At 34.2% G+C, this 16,174-nt stretch overlaps 1 protein-coding gene and 2 long non-coding RNA genes across 3 annotated transcripts; 1 reads left to right on the forward strand and 2 right to left on the reverse strand.

Moving 5' to 3' along the window:
- Positions 1 to 1,320: 1,320 nt before the first annotated feature.
- LOC136810689 (uncharacterized) lies at positions 1,321 to 7,905 on the forward strand. Its single transcript, XR_010847140.1, has 3 exons — positions 1,321 to 1,410; positions 6,678 to 6,773; positions 6,882 to 7,905. It is a non-coding gene; the product is annotated as an uncharacterized lncRNA (long non-coding RNA).
- LOC136810681 (uncharacterized) lies at positions 5,005 to 5,671 on the reverse strand. The gene is made up of 3 exons (XR_010847139.1): positions 5,613 to 5,671; positions 5,386 to 5,502; positions 5,005 to 5,073 (listed from the first exon to the last, which is right to left on the reverse strand). It is a non-coding gene; the product is annotated as an uncharacterized lncRNA (long non-coding RNA).
- A 3,291-nt stretch (positions 7,906 to 11,196) lies between the features above and the next one.
- LOC136810703 (caldesmon-like) lies at positions 11,197 to 15,905 on the reverse strand. Its single transcript, XM_067067298.1, has 5 exons — positions 15,635 to 15,905; positions 13,159 to 14,169; positions 12,901 to 12,956; positions 12,465 to 12,672; positions 11,197 to 12,008 (listed from the first exon to the last, which is right to left on the reverse strand). Exons 1-5 carry the CDS (start codon positions 15,789 to 15,791, stop codon positions 11,854 to 11,856), a joined length of 1,587 nt encoding a protein of 528 aa, XP_066923399.1. The 5' UTR covers positions 15,792 to 15,905; the 3' UTR covers positions 11,197 to 11,853.
- Positions 15,906 to 16,174: the final 269 nt, after the last annotated feature.

Genomic DNA, 16,174 nt, shown 5'->3' on the forward strand with positions numbered 1-16,174 from the left:
TAATGCATAATAGTGTTGTGTAATTTACAGAACGATTTTATATTTTCTAAAACTCTCCTTTGTAGAGGCTAAAACTGCGAAAACCTCTTTTACAGTAGAAGAGTTTCTTAAGTAAACATTCCAATCAGAGGGATTTCCCCAGACATGATATTTACTTTTCGAATCCGAACGAAAGAGAAAACATTCGAATCATAACAACAAGGGGTTTTCCGTCAGCATAAATAATAAGAAGATGCAACAGATCAGAAAGGTTTCCCCCTTCTTCTTTCTCAAAAAAAGTAAACACATAAACATTCGAATGTAAAAAAATTCGAAGTGTATTTTCTTAGATCTAGCTTTCGCATGAAGCTCTATATTTATATTGGCTGGATATTGGCTTATCTAACAAAAAGCATTCACATGGTTAATGCTTTGTATGTAAGAGGGAAAACCCGTTGAAATTTATTAGCAATTGTTCGAAAAAACAGAAAAGATCTCTGAGAAAACCAAGAATTAAAGATCTTGCTATAAAATGTACGTTTTCAAGTTCGAAAAGTAATATACGGAGGAGATATTTTCGTGTTTTTTCTACACTATACTACGTTCTGTAAAATACAACTATGAAAATCAAAATGGCGACAAGCATTTTCAGTGGATCATGGATTTTCTTCATCATCCAGAATTCAAATTTACAGCTTTCTACCCTTTATTTTCTGGCAGAAAGTGGTATATTTGTTTTGTTGAAAGTATTATCTTTCAAATTTTCCTTATTATAGCCTCAAAAATTGACATTATTCAAATATTATGCATCATGCATTATGCAATATGCATTATGTTTTATGCATTTTGGACCTGCCGATTTATTTATCCATAATATATGGGATCTTTTAGTTTATAGTGTGTTATAATTTCCTAGAATTCTGAGAATTGGAGAAGTATAGAGATTTTTCTAAATGAAAACAGTGAAAATCTTTAGATAACTCATAGATCAGAAAAGAGCTTGTTGACATATGCATGTGCTTGATTCGCTAAGTTCTCTTCTACTGTAGAAATAATTTGACTCAAAAATATTCCAAAATAACCTGCCTGATTTTATCCAAAAGACCCTTTATAGCCTCAAGTGAAATAAGGGCATTGAAAAAGGATTTTTTTCATTGTTTACGCTAGTGATCGATGTTTAATTTCTCCTAACATAATCCTGCGAGCGAGGTCAAACTTACTAAAGTATTTTCAAGGGTTTTTACTATCATCCGTGAAACCATAGATGTCGGAATATTTGGTCTGGATAAATTACCGAACGCTTTTCTAAATTTGATTTCTGGCTCTTGACCGACAGAATTCAATGTTTTGATTTTGTAAATCGCAGACTTGGCTCAAAGTTCAAGATGGAACAAAATGGCTTCTCAATTTTGATGAATAACACAACATGAGGTGAGATTTCTGATTTACCTTGCTTATGTATATTTGCTGATTAAACTGTATCCAAGACGTAGATTATAGATGATAGAATTGGATTATTCTGATGATCAAACAAAAATCACAACCTTTAATTTCAGAACTTGTTCTGAAATGTGAGATTGAATTTTTGAGGCTTTTTATTCAAAGACAAAGAAAAAACCCTTAATAGCATATAATGTTTTACATAAAATGTCAACATGAGAAACATTTGCAATCTGATTGCCTGAAAAACTTATATTTTTTGATACTAACTTATAATCGAACTTTGTCAAAGTTAATCAAACAACAATATTAAGCTCAATTAAGGGGTCAGTCACAAATCGATTCTAGGTTAGTAGAACGTCAATTGACGTTTTAAAAGCTGACCCACCCACCCACACCCAAAAACGTCAAACACCTTGATATCCCCGAAAATCGATAAAAACAGCCTTCATTGCTGTTTCGTCAGCCATCTTGATTTTCACTACGGCTCGCATAGTTTATAGAGTTTAAAGAAACGGAGATAATTTCTAAACTTGTTCACAAAATTCCCGTAATTAATTATCTCCGTAGTATGTAGCGACAGAAAGAACGGCCATCTGCAAAAATTCAAGGACCGTTCGGGCCGTCAAATAAAGAAAAGACATAAACATCGGGCCGTTTGTTTTGGTTTTCAAAACAAACGAAGCGATCAAACAGAAACATGGCGAGAAGTAATATTTGGCATGGAATGAAAAATCGATGTTTCTGAAAAACGTCAACAACCTTTAACCCACCCACCCATATACGTCAATTGACGTTCTTCTAACTTAAAATCGATTTGTGACTGACCCCTAAATTCACCAATCAAACCTTCTAACAGTCACTAAAATTGTGAGTATTTGATAGTTGCTTTGGCAATCAGAATGGTCCTTAATGACAACGTATGTAGCTGATTTCTCTTTCACAAAACATAAGAAAAGTTCTTTTGTCCCATTTTTACTGACTTTATTTATTTTATATTATACAAGTAATGTAAACTGCTAAATTTGTTATTCAATTGACATAGTGTTCGATCATCGATTTTTATGTTTATTTTGCCAATTTACAGCTTGGGCGTTATGTAGTAAAGGGCGTGAAAAAAAACAAAACTACAAAAAAGCCACAACTTGGAGAAGGTAGCAAAATTTTTCAGATGTCGAGATGAGATGGAGTTTTTATAAGATACTTTGATAATTGGTCATTTGAAGTAATAAAGATGACGCGTTCTTTAGAAAAAGTAACTTGTAAAAGTAAATTGTTTTATTATGGTTAACTCCAACCAAATCAAATGAGGGCTTGTAAAAACTCCATATCGTCCCAAATTTTTTGACCTTAACAGTTATCACATATTAAATCGTACTGTATTGGATATAATTCTCTTGTTCTTGTTCCTGTTTTAGAATTAAATTTTATGTATGTGGTGAGAATGGACATGAAAATCATACGATAAACTTAACTAATACCGTGAAGTCAGGTAACTTGCATCAGTGGAGGCTAACATGCATAGCCATCAAATGACTGACCAATCAAAGGAGGGGGGCGTAGGGGGTCGCAGACACCGAAATACCAACCCATAATTCTTGGATTACCGTCAACACCGACATCAAAATTTGGTAAAATCCTTATTTTTGTCACCGCATGGCATGTTTGACACCGAAATACCGTCACTTTTTTCTTCAAACACCGAAACACCGACGGAAAAAAGGGTTAATACCGTCACACCGTCAAACCCGTACGCCCCCCCTCAAAGCAGCAAAATTTCAAAACAAATTAACTACGCAGCTTTGATCGCAGCTCTACTCCATCATTTTTGTTTTGATTAAACTTTTGATTAAGGACCAGAGAGGTCATTCATTTGAGGGCTATGCATGTTAGCCTCCACTGATGCAAGTTACCTGACTTCACGGTAGAAAGAACCATTAAAGACAATGTCCACAATCTGAAAAAAATAATGTTGTGATTCAAATTCTTCAATAATCTTTTTCATTATTTAGAAAAATAAACTATCAATTTATTGTAGAATCTGTCAACTAGAATAAATTTACAATTTTGTGAGCACTAAAAAAATAAAAAAATTACTCTTCAATGTGAATTGGAATTTGTCTCTTCATGAAATTTAACATATATACATACAAAATTAATGATATTTAAATAATAAATAAGTAATTTGAATTTATCGTGAGCAGGAAGGTCAAAACAAAAAAACTCAACGTTTTGATAATGCCTCATATCATGTTCACTAACACATTTCTTATAACGAATGAAATCTCAGTTTGTATAAAGAATTTGAGTAATCTCACGGAAAAAGTTATATATATAAGGACAATTAAATGGTAGAAAATAAAAAAAAAAACAATAAATTAATACATCTCTAAAGGATCAAGAAGGCACGTAGCTATTCAAACTAAGATATAACAGGATCGACGTGAAAAGGATTTGATACCTCAAAACTTCAAGGGTAAGATTGTGTGTAGGAAAGATTATTGGTAATAAAAAGCTGTCACCTAGTTTTTTGTAATGGAGTTTTAGTGTAAGTTTCATTTGGTACTGCTAAGAATTTAAGTGTTTGTTATGATTGGATTATTTACAGGTTAGAATAAATACTTATTTTTGCTCAATCTAATACCAAATCGAACTTCCTCTTAAGCTTTTTCAATTATTGTCATAATATTTTGAGCTTGATGATATCTTCCTCATCTTTGGAACCACTGCTATCTCTTCCTTATCTTCTGACATTGCCTTTTTCTCAAGATTTTTTTAACTCTTCTTTTGCACTTGTCCATTTATTTGTAAGCTGCACTTCGATTCTGTGACTAACTTTTCAAATTGACTTGAAGCACTACTTTTTAACTTGTCATACTCCAAAGCCAAACTGGGATCATTCAGTACTTTTGAAATTAATGTTGATGTTGAATACTTTTGTCTCCGGATGAATGTTGCTGAATGAAAAAGTGAAAGCTTGTTACTCAAACTGTGGCACTTCTTAAACAAAAAGTGACGTTTTAAAAAAATAATCACAAATTTTTCTTCAATTGCCTCTTACTTGCCTCCTACCAATAGCTTTACTGTTAAGATGATAAGTCAAAATTTGCCTACAACGAAAAAAGGTCTAGTTGGAAATACAAACCAATTTGTTCATCTTCAGCCTTTGAATTGGTTCTTCAATGTTTGTCACTGACACATTAGGGACTACAATGAAAAGAAATTATTTCTAAAGTGAATCAAACAAACCTATACAATTTTTTGACCAAATCCTATTATTGTCTTGTTTATTTTAACCAATTTTCAATATATGTTGTGGTAGACACTCAAGTATATGAAAATTAATGTATATACAAACCTAATGCTAATGGTGCTTGTCCACACTCAGGTTCAGACTTTGATGTATCATCATTTGTATTGGACTCATCAGCAGTAGAGACAACTAAAAATCAAGAATTTTATATAAGAAACAAAGTCTTATTGACAAAAGAAAGAATTGGAAATATTTGAGTTTTTACTTACCAATATCCATTGACTCTTCAATTCCATTCGACATTGACTCTTCAATTTCATTCGACAATGACTCTTCAATTTCATTCGACAATGACTCTTCAATTTCCTCATTTGTTGAAATCATAGAAGTTGAAATAGGTGCTATAAAAGTATGAATTTATGTTAACTACCCTGAGGTTTGGAATGTGTAACTTTATTAAATTTGAGCTTACCATTTCTTTGTGTATTTTTGTTTTATCTATACTAAAAGTCTGATTCTGAACGAGCCCCCCCCGACATTATAGATTTTGGGCTGGGAGTTACGTGACCAATATTGCTTGTAGTTGAGTGTGAATAGGTTGAAAAAGAAAGTGCCGGTGGTATTTCTTAAAAGGGCTTTTGATGCGTTCAGATAATCCCCGCCTGGCTAGCTAGGGGTCTTCATTTTTAAAGAGAGAATATGTCTATACTCACGCATATAACTAATGGATGGACAGACTTTCTTTGGTTGTGAGGGTCCTGGAGTGCTTTGTAGGATTTGTGTTGTGCTGTGAAGGTTGTCCAGGATGTTTTCGTTAATTGATGTGTCAACTGATAGAAAAAAGGAATTAAATGTTAAGATTTTATTAGCTGTTATATAAATCAATCATAAATTTTCTAATCAGAAAGAATTCCCATTAAAAAAAAAAAGAATTACGTACGCATTTTCTTGATAGGTGTTTTTGGATCACAAGGAGTCGAAAAGATTGAAGACGGCTTGTTTTCTAAAGAAGAAAGAATCTTTGTAAATAAAACCAGTTTCTTAGCTGGTGTCTCAAAAACATAAAACAGATTATAGCTTTATTACTTTTTTGCTTCTTACAGATTGATTCTACTGAAAAAAGTATAATTAAAAAAGTGTAATTTAATACAACAAATAATAATCAACCGTAAAGTTTTCTACTGTTTTGCTATTTTATTTTAATGCTAAATTTAGGCTCTGGGCTGTTATTCGAACCTTGAGTTGTTCTACATGTTTTTGTTTTTATAAGCATTGCACTTATAAGCATATCTAGGCTCAGATATGGGGAAAAATTAAGCATATGGCAAGCATTACTTGAGCCTACGAAAAATGTTTTTTTCCTGATTTTGGCTTTTTTTGGCTGGAATTTTACCGATTTTGAGTATTTCCCTAAATTTATGCTTTAGGTTTAAGCATCCCCTCAAGCATTTTTCAGCCTTATTAAGCTTTCGACCTAAGCATCTCTGAGCCTGTTTTCGGATTTTTGTATGCTTATAAAAAAAACATGTAATTTCTTACCGTTTAAGTTTGGGCTGTCCAAAACCATATTTGCAATAGCTGTCGCCGGTGTAATGTTCAGATCTATTGCTGTGGGCACCTCAATACCTGTCACTTTTCTTTTTGACGCTGCAAAGGGAATGAATAGAAATTTTAATACTTATCCTTACATTCTGTTTTCTAGAACAAAACAAGGAAATATTTATAGTAGAATTGTTTGTTAACGTTGACATACAATGAAGGTGGTTCACATAAAATGGACTGTTTAAAAAATGTGCTATTCACCTCTTCGTGTACTCTTGATCAATTTAAGGCTACTCAAATCCCTTATTTCCCCTTCCTCGTTGATTTTGACTGCGTGGCAAGGGATCTTGTCTGAATCATTTTCCAGGAGGTCATTCCAGATGTCTTGGACACGCTTCAACTCCTTTGCCAATGTGAAGGACCTGAAATGACTCATTTTGAAATTTCTTACATTCGGTTTCAGATCACAAAGGACGATTCCATCTTTGCTTTCGACCCAGTTGTTTTGGATTGACAAGAAGTCTGCAATGGACTCGCAATGTGCCTGCCAAACATACGGGTAAGCATTGATTATTGCTGGGGGGATGACGGTTTCGCATCGTTTTTTTGGCTTGACATTGACTTTACTGACGATTGACTTGCATTTTCTCTCTCTTTTATTCATCAGCTTTTCCTCCGTTAACTCCTCACGGACTTGGATCCGAAGAAAACCGTTGGCGAGAACGTTATCAGGATGATGGTTTGATGTTCCCAGTGCAAACTTCTTCAGAATTGTGAACATCCTTTCCTCGTCTTCGGCGTTAATTGATGGCATGGGAAACAAACGGAAATGTAGCGGTGCGTGTAGGAGCGAATGGAAATACTGGCCGAAAAACTTTCGTGAAGTTAACTTTTTTGGACGGAGAAAAGAATCAATCAAAGTAATGGCGTGAATGAAGACGAGATTTGAGAATCGAAAAATTAGTTGGGGTGTTCGCTCACGTGAATAGCAGATCTCTTGAATTTCACACATGGTCTCAAATAGCACCATGAATTTATCATCGAGCTTAAGACGCATCATCGATGTTAGCTCTAGCAACGCTTTACGATAGTCACATCCTCGTTTGACCTGCTTATCACCAAATGCTGCGTCGAGGGCTTTTTCAAAATACTTTTTGTCTGCTTTCTTCATGTGTTGTGGTAACTCCTCGAAAAGGTTCCTGAGATGCCCCGTAATGGTGTGAAGGGGCTCAACACCAATAACTTCATAGTCGCCTAAACCGATCTCTTCATCGTTAAGCCTTGTCCGAGGAGATTCATGAAGGAGTGCTGGCAGCCGATGACAACCTGCTAGTTCATCTTCAAGATACTGTTTCAGGTCTTTCACTGGTTCTGCTTCCAGCCATCCCTTGACCTCTCGATTATTCAGATCAGCCACAACTTGGTGCTTACGTAAGGCAGAAACGTAATCGAAGGCACCCACTTCGGTGAGCTCCTGTCCGATGACGCTCTGCTGGACCTTTTTGCATTTGTCTTCCAATGTCGTGAATTTAGCGCAGAGGGCTTGCTGTAAACTAAAGCTCACGCCATTGAATTTTAGATTACAAAGCCAACAAAAATGATGGCCGCCCTTTTTGTGACCACTTTCTAGTTGGCAAGCAGGGGCATCTCCTGAAAAATCAAAGCGACTTATTATTAGGCACGACTCGGAAGTGAACATTCAACCCTCTACTATTTTACTAGACTTTCCTAAAATTATGGCTCAGAGCTGTTCGTTGATTGTTCCCACTTCTTAGATTTTAACATAACATTTATATTAAAAATATAGAATAAAGTGATATCCAATTTAATATCATGTTATAGTTTTACGCCGTGTAAATAGCTTTTTTATACATACATGTAACATAACATACCCTTAAAAATTCTGAGTGAATCGTGAATCTCACACCCGTCAACTTTAATCGGCGTCTTTTTCATTTCCTTGAGGTCTTCTAGCCTTGTGCTGCTGTACATGAGCTGTTGGTCATTGCTAGGGCAGCGGGCCAGAATGTAAGTCTCAGGGGCTTCGACTTTTTCAGCAATGTCAACCAAGATACCTAAAAAAAAGCAATTTGGACTTTATGGATTTTTTATAATTTGTGCTAATTAACGTAATAACTATTTGATGTATTTTTTGTTATTTCGTAGTGCAATTAAAACGTATTTTGTTCTGACATAATTTCATACCTGTTTTCTGTAAATATTCGTGTCGCTTGTGTAAAACAGGGCTTCATCATACAAGGAGTTGATTAAGACTAAAAAGTGAGAGGCGTTCGAAATTGCGGAGGCGTCATGCCAACATGCGAACATTCTCTTTCGATTTAGTTCTTTCAGTTCTTCCCGCGTTGTATTTTCATCAATACAAAGTCTTCTACATTCAATCTGCAAGTCTTCGGCAGAAGCGGTTTCATAGAATATGTCCGGCAGAAGACGCATGTATGGCTTTAACTTTTTCATTAGCTTTTCACGGAGCCTTTGAAATGGAAATTTTCGACCTAGAAATTAATGCAAAACGAAAATACCTTGTTAAAATGTATAATATACATTACATATTATGGTGGGTAACAGTGCAGCAAAAAAATCGATGATATTCGTACCCTTATATTAAATTTTTTCAAATTTTCAACCCTTTTATCTGGAGACTTTAATGGAATTAATACCTTCAGTTTCGAATACTTCGATCTGTGGATCGCCATTTTCATTGATAATTGTCCTTTCGAACGCTTGGGGAACTATCAACTCTCCAACTTCATACTTTCCCTAAATGTAAAAAAAAATCTTACTAAAGGTTTTCTTTTGTGATTGAAACTGATCATACAGTCTTTGAGGTCGAATCTAGTGGAATCTAACTCCACTGCACGAAATAATGAAAAAGCTCAATGTTGTGAGCTTACCTCCGTAGTTCCCTTTTTAATCTCCTCTTTTATCTTCATGCTCGAATCTTCACATGGTAGAGAAATTGTTGGATTGTCTTTAAGTCTAAAGGAGAAAATAATCAATCCATAACAAAGGTTTTTGTCATGAATAAAGACAGACAAACAAACCTACGCTAGAGATCACTGCACAAATGAAAAGTCAAGAAAAAAATTGTAACAAATGTCTTTTTAGGCCAAAATAGGCGATGTTATAATAAAAAAAATTTCCGAAACTTCCCAATTTCGAGTTGTGAACTGCGAAATTTAATTCCGCTAAAATTTGTTCCCTTTAAAGTAGACAGTTTTTTCTAAAAAATTAGTTGTCTCAGCTGAAATTTAAATTTAGTGTAAATTTCTCTTTTTCAATTACTTTAGACTGCTTAGTACACTTACTTTCGCTTTGCCTTTCTGTAGCGTTCCCCGCTGTTCTTTGGTCTTAAGCTTTCCAGTTTTTCTTTGTCCACTTTATCTTTAAGTATTTCGTAAAGAATTTGCCCACCGTTCTTAGGAATCGTTCCACTCTGATGAGTTAAACCAAATTCTTCGGCTAGTTTCTTGAATGATAGAATTTGTCCCGCGTTCAACATTTCATTTACCTGAAAAGCAGTAATCACTTAATATCGGAAGCGGGGAGGCCGTGAACAAAGAATTATCAGAGACACAGGATAATTCATAAAAAAGGTTCATAAAGTAGCATTTGAAAAAGCCTTTCTTTAGGTTGAAGTTTTAATTCCCGGTGTTGAAATTCAATTTTGCATCTTATAACTTAAAACTTCATAACGTCATATATAATTGTCAATGAAATAAACGAATCTGCGGACATAGCCAGAACATGAGAAATCGGCAAATACCAGTGCAGTAATAGCATACCTTATTTACACATGCATCAAGATCATTTAAAACATAATTCTGAATGTTTCCCACGCTGTTATGCTTCTTCTGCTGACCCGATTTTACCAACTCTCTCTTTTTGTCCGTGCGTTCTTTTGTCTCTGCACTAGTTTCGTGGGATCGGATCATTCTCATTTCATCGTGACTTGTGAATGACGTAGTTGTTCCCAATACCCTGAAATAAGACATTTCAGTTCACTCAAATACTATTTTCTTTCCCATTTTAACTGAATTATAGGTTGTAGTCTGAAAATTTAGACCCAGATCGTAATATAAATCATATAGTATTTAAATTTGGAGGAAACTTATCTTCTTCTTTATTACCAAATATTATGGCCAGCTTTGCATATAAGAGGATAATTTTTTGGTGGTAGGGCGGAAGTGGGAAAGGCGACCCTTACCAAAATGCAGCATGCTCGAAGCATGTTTCTTTAATGCTTCAAGCATGCTTTTGCAGTACACTAAAAGCATACTTAGTGCATGATTCAAGCACATTGAAAAGCATGCTTGCAGTTGTGCATTTTTGGAACAATCCAACATGCTTTAAGCATACTTTTAAAACAGAAAGAAATTCTAGAAAAGCATACTTAAAGCATACTTTATCAAAGGGAATTAAAATATTTAAAAGCATACTGGAAGCATACTTGTGAACATTCTGTAAATTACCTCAAAAGCATACTTTAAGCATATTTTTAAATTATTTCAAAACCATGACAAAGTTATATGATAAATATTTCAGGGCCACAAATGTTTCCTGAGTGTCACTTTTTTGATACAACGAGAGGGATCCTTATATTTGGTCCTTTTCTACCACTTCATGATACTATTTGAAGACAAAGTAACAACAATGTAACCAAGACGATAAGATATTTCTTACTGACAATCCAGTTAGATGCGAGTTTGATATGTGTAGATTCAAAACCAGCCAATTTATCGAAACTTAAACATATCTTCTCCAGCTTCGCACATATTTGTTTTATTTATATTTATCTGTAGATGAAAATCATAAAAGATTTAAGATTATCAATATATACACCGAATGCTTAATATCAATCAGTTTGTCATTCTTCTAAATTCTTTTATAATCACTTTTACGTATCTAATATCAGTTTTCATACTAAAATTTTACAGAGGTGTAGGAGATATCAAGGCGACAAAAATTGATCTTTTCATATTCGATTATACGATTATACTTTGCTATTTACTTTAAAATAAAATGTTAAAAATTTAAGGCTCTATTATTTACAGTCTAGTTTTTTCTGTACAGCTCTATACCTTAATGGAACTTTTAAATAATATTAAAAAAAAATGACAGCTTCAACAATCCAAGAGATTGTTTCAGTAATTTTAGTTCCGTTAAGGTAAAGAATGTTTACTTTGTGTTAAAAATATATATACTATAAGAAAATAAAAGCAAAAGAAAATTAAACTTATAAGAAATAATATAAAGGTCTGGAAAATTACACCTTCACTACCTTAATAAACGGGTGCAAGGTCAGTATAAAGAAAAATATATGGCTAATATCTCAGCAGTAAAATTTAAGACAATAAATACTATAATGAAACTTTCTTTTTCTTTAACCACATCAAGTGTTAGTGATGGAAAGGTGAGTATTAGGAGTTCTTAAAAATCAACGGGATTCTCAGAAATCAAAGTATAATTAGAAAAACAAGGAAAAATGAAAAACATTAAGAGTAGATACAAATGTAACATAAAAACCACTTTGAAATAAAAACTTGATGAACAATAAAAACTAAATCTAAATGTTGAACAAAATCTTCGGTTGACAAGTTATTTAAATAGTTTAGTGATTATTATTGTCCATTAGGAAATAACATTTTCTTTGCAGAGTCACCTTCCTCGTCATTACCTCTTGCTCGTAAAGAAGTAAATTTACTTCTTAGGGCAGCATTTAATGCAGCATCAGAAACTGCATACGAAGTGCCTTTAAATTTTTCACGACAATAATCTGAAATAAATAAAAATATATATTTTTGTGTGGATTAATTTTCACGGTTTTCGCAAATTTTGGTTATTTACACGAAATTTAGTCCGGATGCGAAATTATTTGGAATTTCACAATCGCGAAATCTAGATAACATATTACAATCAAAACATGTTATGAGTTGAACTCTTCATTTCAATTATAAACTCTAGTAACCTCCTAAAAGTAGTTTTTTGAAAGCTTTTGACTTTGTTCGATTAAAAAAACACACATCTCTTATTTAGTCGTGAAATTAAATAAAAAAGGCCATTTTCGCGAAATTTAATCCACACAAAAATTATAAAGACCCTTGATTAGCGAAATTTAATCCACGCGAAATCTTTAAATTCTTGTCTCCCAAAAATTAGTACACGCAAAAATTTATCCAGTTAAGGTATATAACACAATGATAAAAACTATATGCATAACAATACATCTTACGCAATATGGCTTTTTTTAGGACCGGATCAACTGCCGCCTTGTTTGCCTTTGCTGAACCGTTCACAGTCATGTTAAATTGCTCCTCCTTTTCATAAAAGCAATCTATCAAAAACAGTGCTGATTTAGATGGAGTAGTTTTAGTCATCAGGAGTGAAAAATCGAACTGTGTAAGGTAGACATTTGGACATTCTGGATGAAGTTTTGTCATCTAAAAACAAGCAAAAATCTGGGAATAGATAAAAATGGTCACAATTATTAAAAAAGGGTGCAACACTATTAATAATGAATTGAATAGGCAGGTCTTTGAAAATTACATTAGCTCAAATTTTTTTTAAATGGCTTTTATATTTTAGTATGGCATTTTTTATGTAATCATAACCATTAAAGGCAAAAGCAGTCAATTTTCTTCAATTAATAGAGCTTCCAAGAGACTCACCATGTACTTTTCTGCAACTTTAGGTGCCAACTTGCCTGATTTTGGAGCGCTATCATCTGAGGAAAAAAGTTCGCCAAATTAATGTTAATTTTCCAATTTTTCCCAACCCCAGAGACATAATTGACCCTGTTTATTAATCTTAAAATATATTTTCAGCTAGCTATAAATAGCCTGTTAGCATAGTTGTGTTGGCATTTCTAGAAGTTCAACCAACTTTAAAAAATTCTGTGAAAATTAAATAAAGATAAATGCACTTACCCACATAACAGCCGCGGTCAATTATATTTTGTAACCTATTGTTTTCGGATTCCAGTGACTGAACTCTGTTGGTTTGGTCATTAATAATCTTTATCTTTTCGGTACATCCACTACACACTTTATTCACAGCATAGCGGTAAGGTTTTGGTTTAGTAGCACTTAGTGGCTTTCTGGGACTCTTTGGAACCAATTTTGGCGAGGGACGCGATCTTGCGGCTTTTGATTGGTCTCTTACCGGCGTTCTTGGTGATTTCAGTGATGTTTCAGCATTAGGAAAATGGGATCTTGGGGCCTTTCCTCCTTTGCTAGGATGTTTCTTTTTTCTGACCGGTGATTCAAAAGCATCAACATGATCATTGACTGTAGGGGAGTTGCGACATATCTCCCGGACATCAGCAATAAATGAGTCTTGTCCAGATTCCGAGTCGCTGAATTCATGATCATTTTGTTCAATGGTGGATTTGAAAGGTGACAATTCTGTTTCAAAATCTATAGATTTGTCACTCTGATTAAACTGTTCTAAAAAAACATTTTCTTTGTTTTTCATCACTTCTTCTTCCTCGCGTTTCTTCTCTTCTCTTTCATGCTTTTCTCTTTCCTTCTCCGCCTTTTCTTTTTCCTTCTCCACCTTTGCTTTTTCCTTCTCCACCTTTGCTTTTTCCTTCTCCACCTTTGCTTTTTCCTTCTCCACCTTTGCTTTTTCTCTTTCGACCTTTGCCTTTTCTTTCTCCATCTTCGCTTTTCCTTTATCGGTCTTCGCTTTTTCTTTTTCCAAATTGTTCTCATCTGTACACAACTTTTCATTCTCCTCTGTTATGTTCCTTGCTCCCTGCTCATGATCCTTATGTTTAGGCTTTTTAGCACTACTTGTCATTGCCAGGTCTATATCTTCGAAATCTTTAAAATCTTTCTTTTTCCTTTCACGTTTGCCATTGGCGACAGTTGTCGGTGTGGATGAGTGTTGTTGAGGGTACAGTTCATGATACCTCTGTTCTGCTTTGTTTTTAGAGCCTGAATAGATAATGAATATAATTTCTTTGTAGAAGAATATAGCCACATATATCTTGAGATCGGGTAACTTTGCATCTGAGTGCCTGACCTTGGTTGGTCATTAAAATACAAAATTAAATAAAACAATAAACCTTATTTTACAAAATAATGATCAAACATAAATATGTATGACATCAGTTTTATGATTAGGAGATTGTAAATCATAGGTTTGTTTTGATTTTAGCATTTGAGGGCTGTGCAAGTTTCTCTCCACTGATGCAAGTTGCCTGACATCACGGGATCTCCTAATCATAAAAGTGATTTCATGCATAATTATGTTTATAATAACATTATTAGATTTGAGATTACAGATCCAGCATTGATTGCTATACAAGTTTTCCTCCACTGATTCATAAGTTACCCGATCTCACGATACCTACTCCCCGAGCAGCATCGTGCTTGTGCAAAAGGATTACGATCAATAACTTAAAGGAATTATTTTGACGAGAACTTTATGGCCAAATCGGCAAGCGAACTCAAAATTCACCAAATTTATTTCCCGTCAAAATTAAAAAAGATCCTTGCTTCGCCAAAATAAATTTCTCGCCAAAACTAAAAATTTTGGTATTTCGTCTAAATTATTTTTTGAGTTCACAAAAAAGCTTCAAATCTTTAAAGGCGGTCATCGAAAAAATGCTTTGTTCGCGTCGCAACGGGTGTTAAAAATGCATGCAGGCGGACGGGCGGTTAAAAACATTCCCAGTTTTTTTTTAATCACGCCAGTAACTCAGGGGCGGGTGGTAACGCGAGCAAAACTATTTTTCGATGGTCGTCAGAGCAATTGAGAAAAAAGCTATACTTTAAAAGAACAAATTGCTTTTCCCAGATTTTTTTTCCGCATATCTCCGCACCGGAAAATCAGCGGAAAATTTGATGCGGGCGGGTGACGCGAATAGAACAATTTTTCGATGACCGCCTAAGGCAAAATTACACCAGACCCGGTCAATCGAACTTGTCAAACCAATCGAACAATCGAACTAATCGAACTTCATCGAACGATTAAAGTTAGATTAAAAAAATTCACTCGGCCGCGCGCAAAATTGCAACAGAGGGGCTATACAGACTTTATTCTGGATAGACAAATATCCGGGTACAATAAACGTCAAGCTGTTAAGTCTGGATAACTGTCGAAATGGCAATCACGTGCCAGGACAAAGTTTTTGCAAACGAGGGAAGATATATGAGGATTTAATATCATCGAACTTAAATCAAACTTTTTAATGACCGAACTAATCGAACGGCTATTTATTGCTTCAAATATTGTGAGTTTAATCGTTCGATGCACGATGGAGTTCGATTAGTTCGATTGGTTCGACAAGTTCGATTGATTTATTGGGTCTGGATTATAGAACATCATCAAATACTGTGAAAATGAGACTAAAAAGACTATAAAGTGAGCAGACAAAAATTAAAGATGTATACTTACCATGGATACTGGAAATTTTGCCAGTCCAACATTCTTGCCCTTGCTTTACATGGACCGTTTCTCCTAGTGCAACGCCGTTTGGTGCAATCACTTTGTTTGCTGACAATACATCGGATGTGTTTTCGTTGACCCAATCAACAATCAGAAAATCTGGCATTATTATTGACAAAATAAAACTCTGACAAAAGGCTTTTGTATAGAGCTTTGTATAAGCAGTCCCAGCTAGCAGTATCCCGCGTGCGATATTGTTCTGTTCATTTTGGAGTTTTGAAATAATGCGATCGATAAAATTACAGACCTTATTTACTATCTGAAAAAGTTATACAAAACTATATAAACCTTAATGATTAAAAGATGAACACAAATTTTAATTAATATCAATTTAATATAAATATCAATTGGAACAAATAGCAAAATTTAAACTAACAAATCTACCATTTCTGAAAAGTTTTTTAATGCAATTTATTAAATATGACTTTCCACTTCCTGCAATCCCAGTGATTATCATTTGTAAAGGGTCAGCATTTATATTTTGAGCAT

This window comes from Clytia hemisphaerica, unplaced genomic scaffold (assembly GCF_902728285.1).
Source record: "Clytia hemisphaerica strain Z4C2 unplaced genomic scaffold, Clytia hemisphaerica genome assembly, whole genome shotgun sequence".
Classification (NCBI taxonomy): Eukaryota; Metazoa; Cnidaria; class Hydrozoa; order Leptothecata; family Clytiidae; genus Clytia; species Clytia hemisphaerica.

Excerpts from the sequence above, each read along its gene's own strand:
- LOC136810703 (XM_067067298.1), bottom strand. The coding sequence starts at position 15,791 with ATGCCAGATTTTCTGATTGTTGATTGGGTCAACGAAAACACATCCGAT. Across the intron at positions 12,957-13,158 it reads TGACCGCGGCTGTTATGTGG|ATGATAGCGCTCCAAAATCA; the intron begins GTAAGTGCATTT and ends TTTTTTCCTCAG. Across the intron at positions 12,009-12,464 it reads CCTAAAAAAAGCCATATTGC|ATTATTGTCGTGAAAAATTT; the intron begins GTAAGATGTATT and ends TATTTATTTCAG.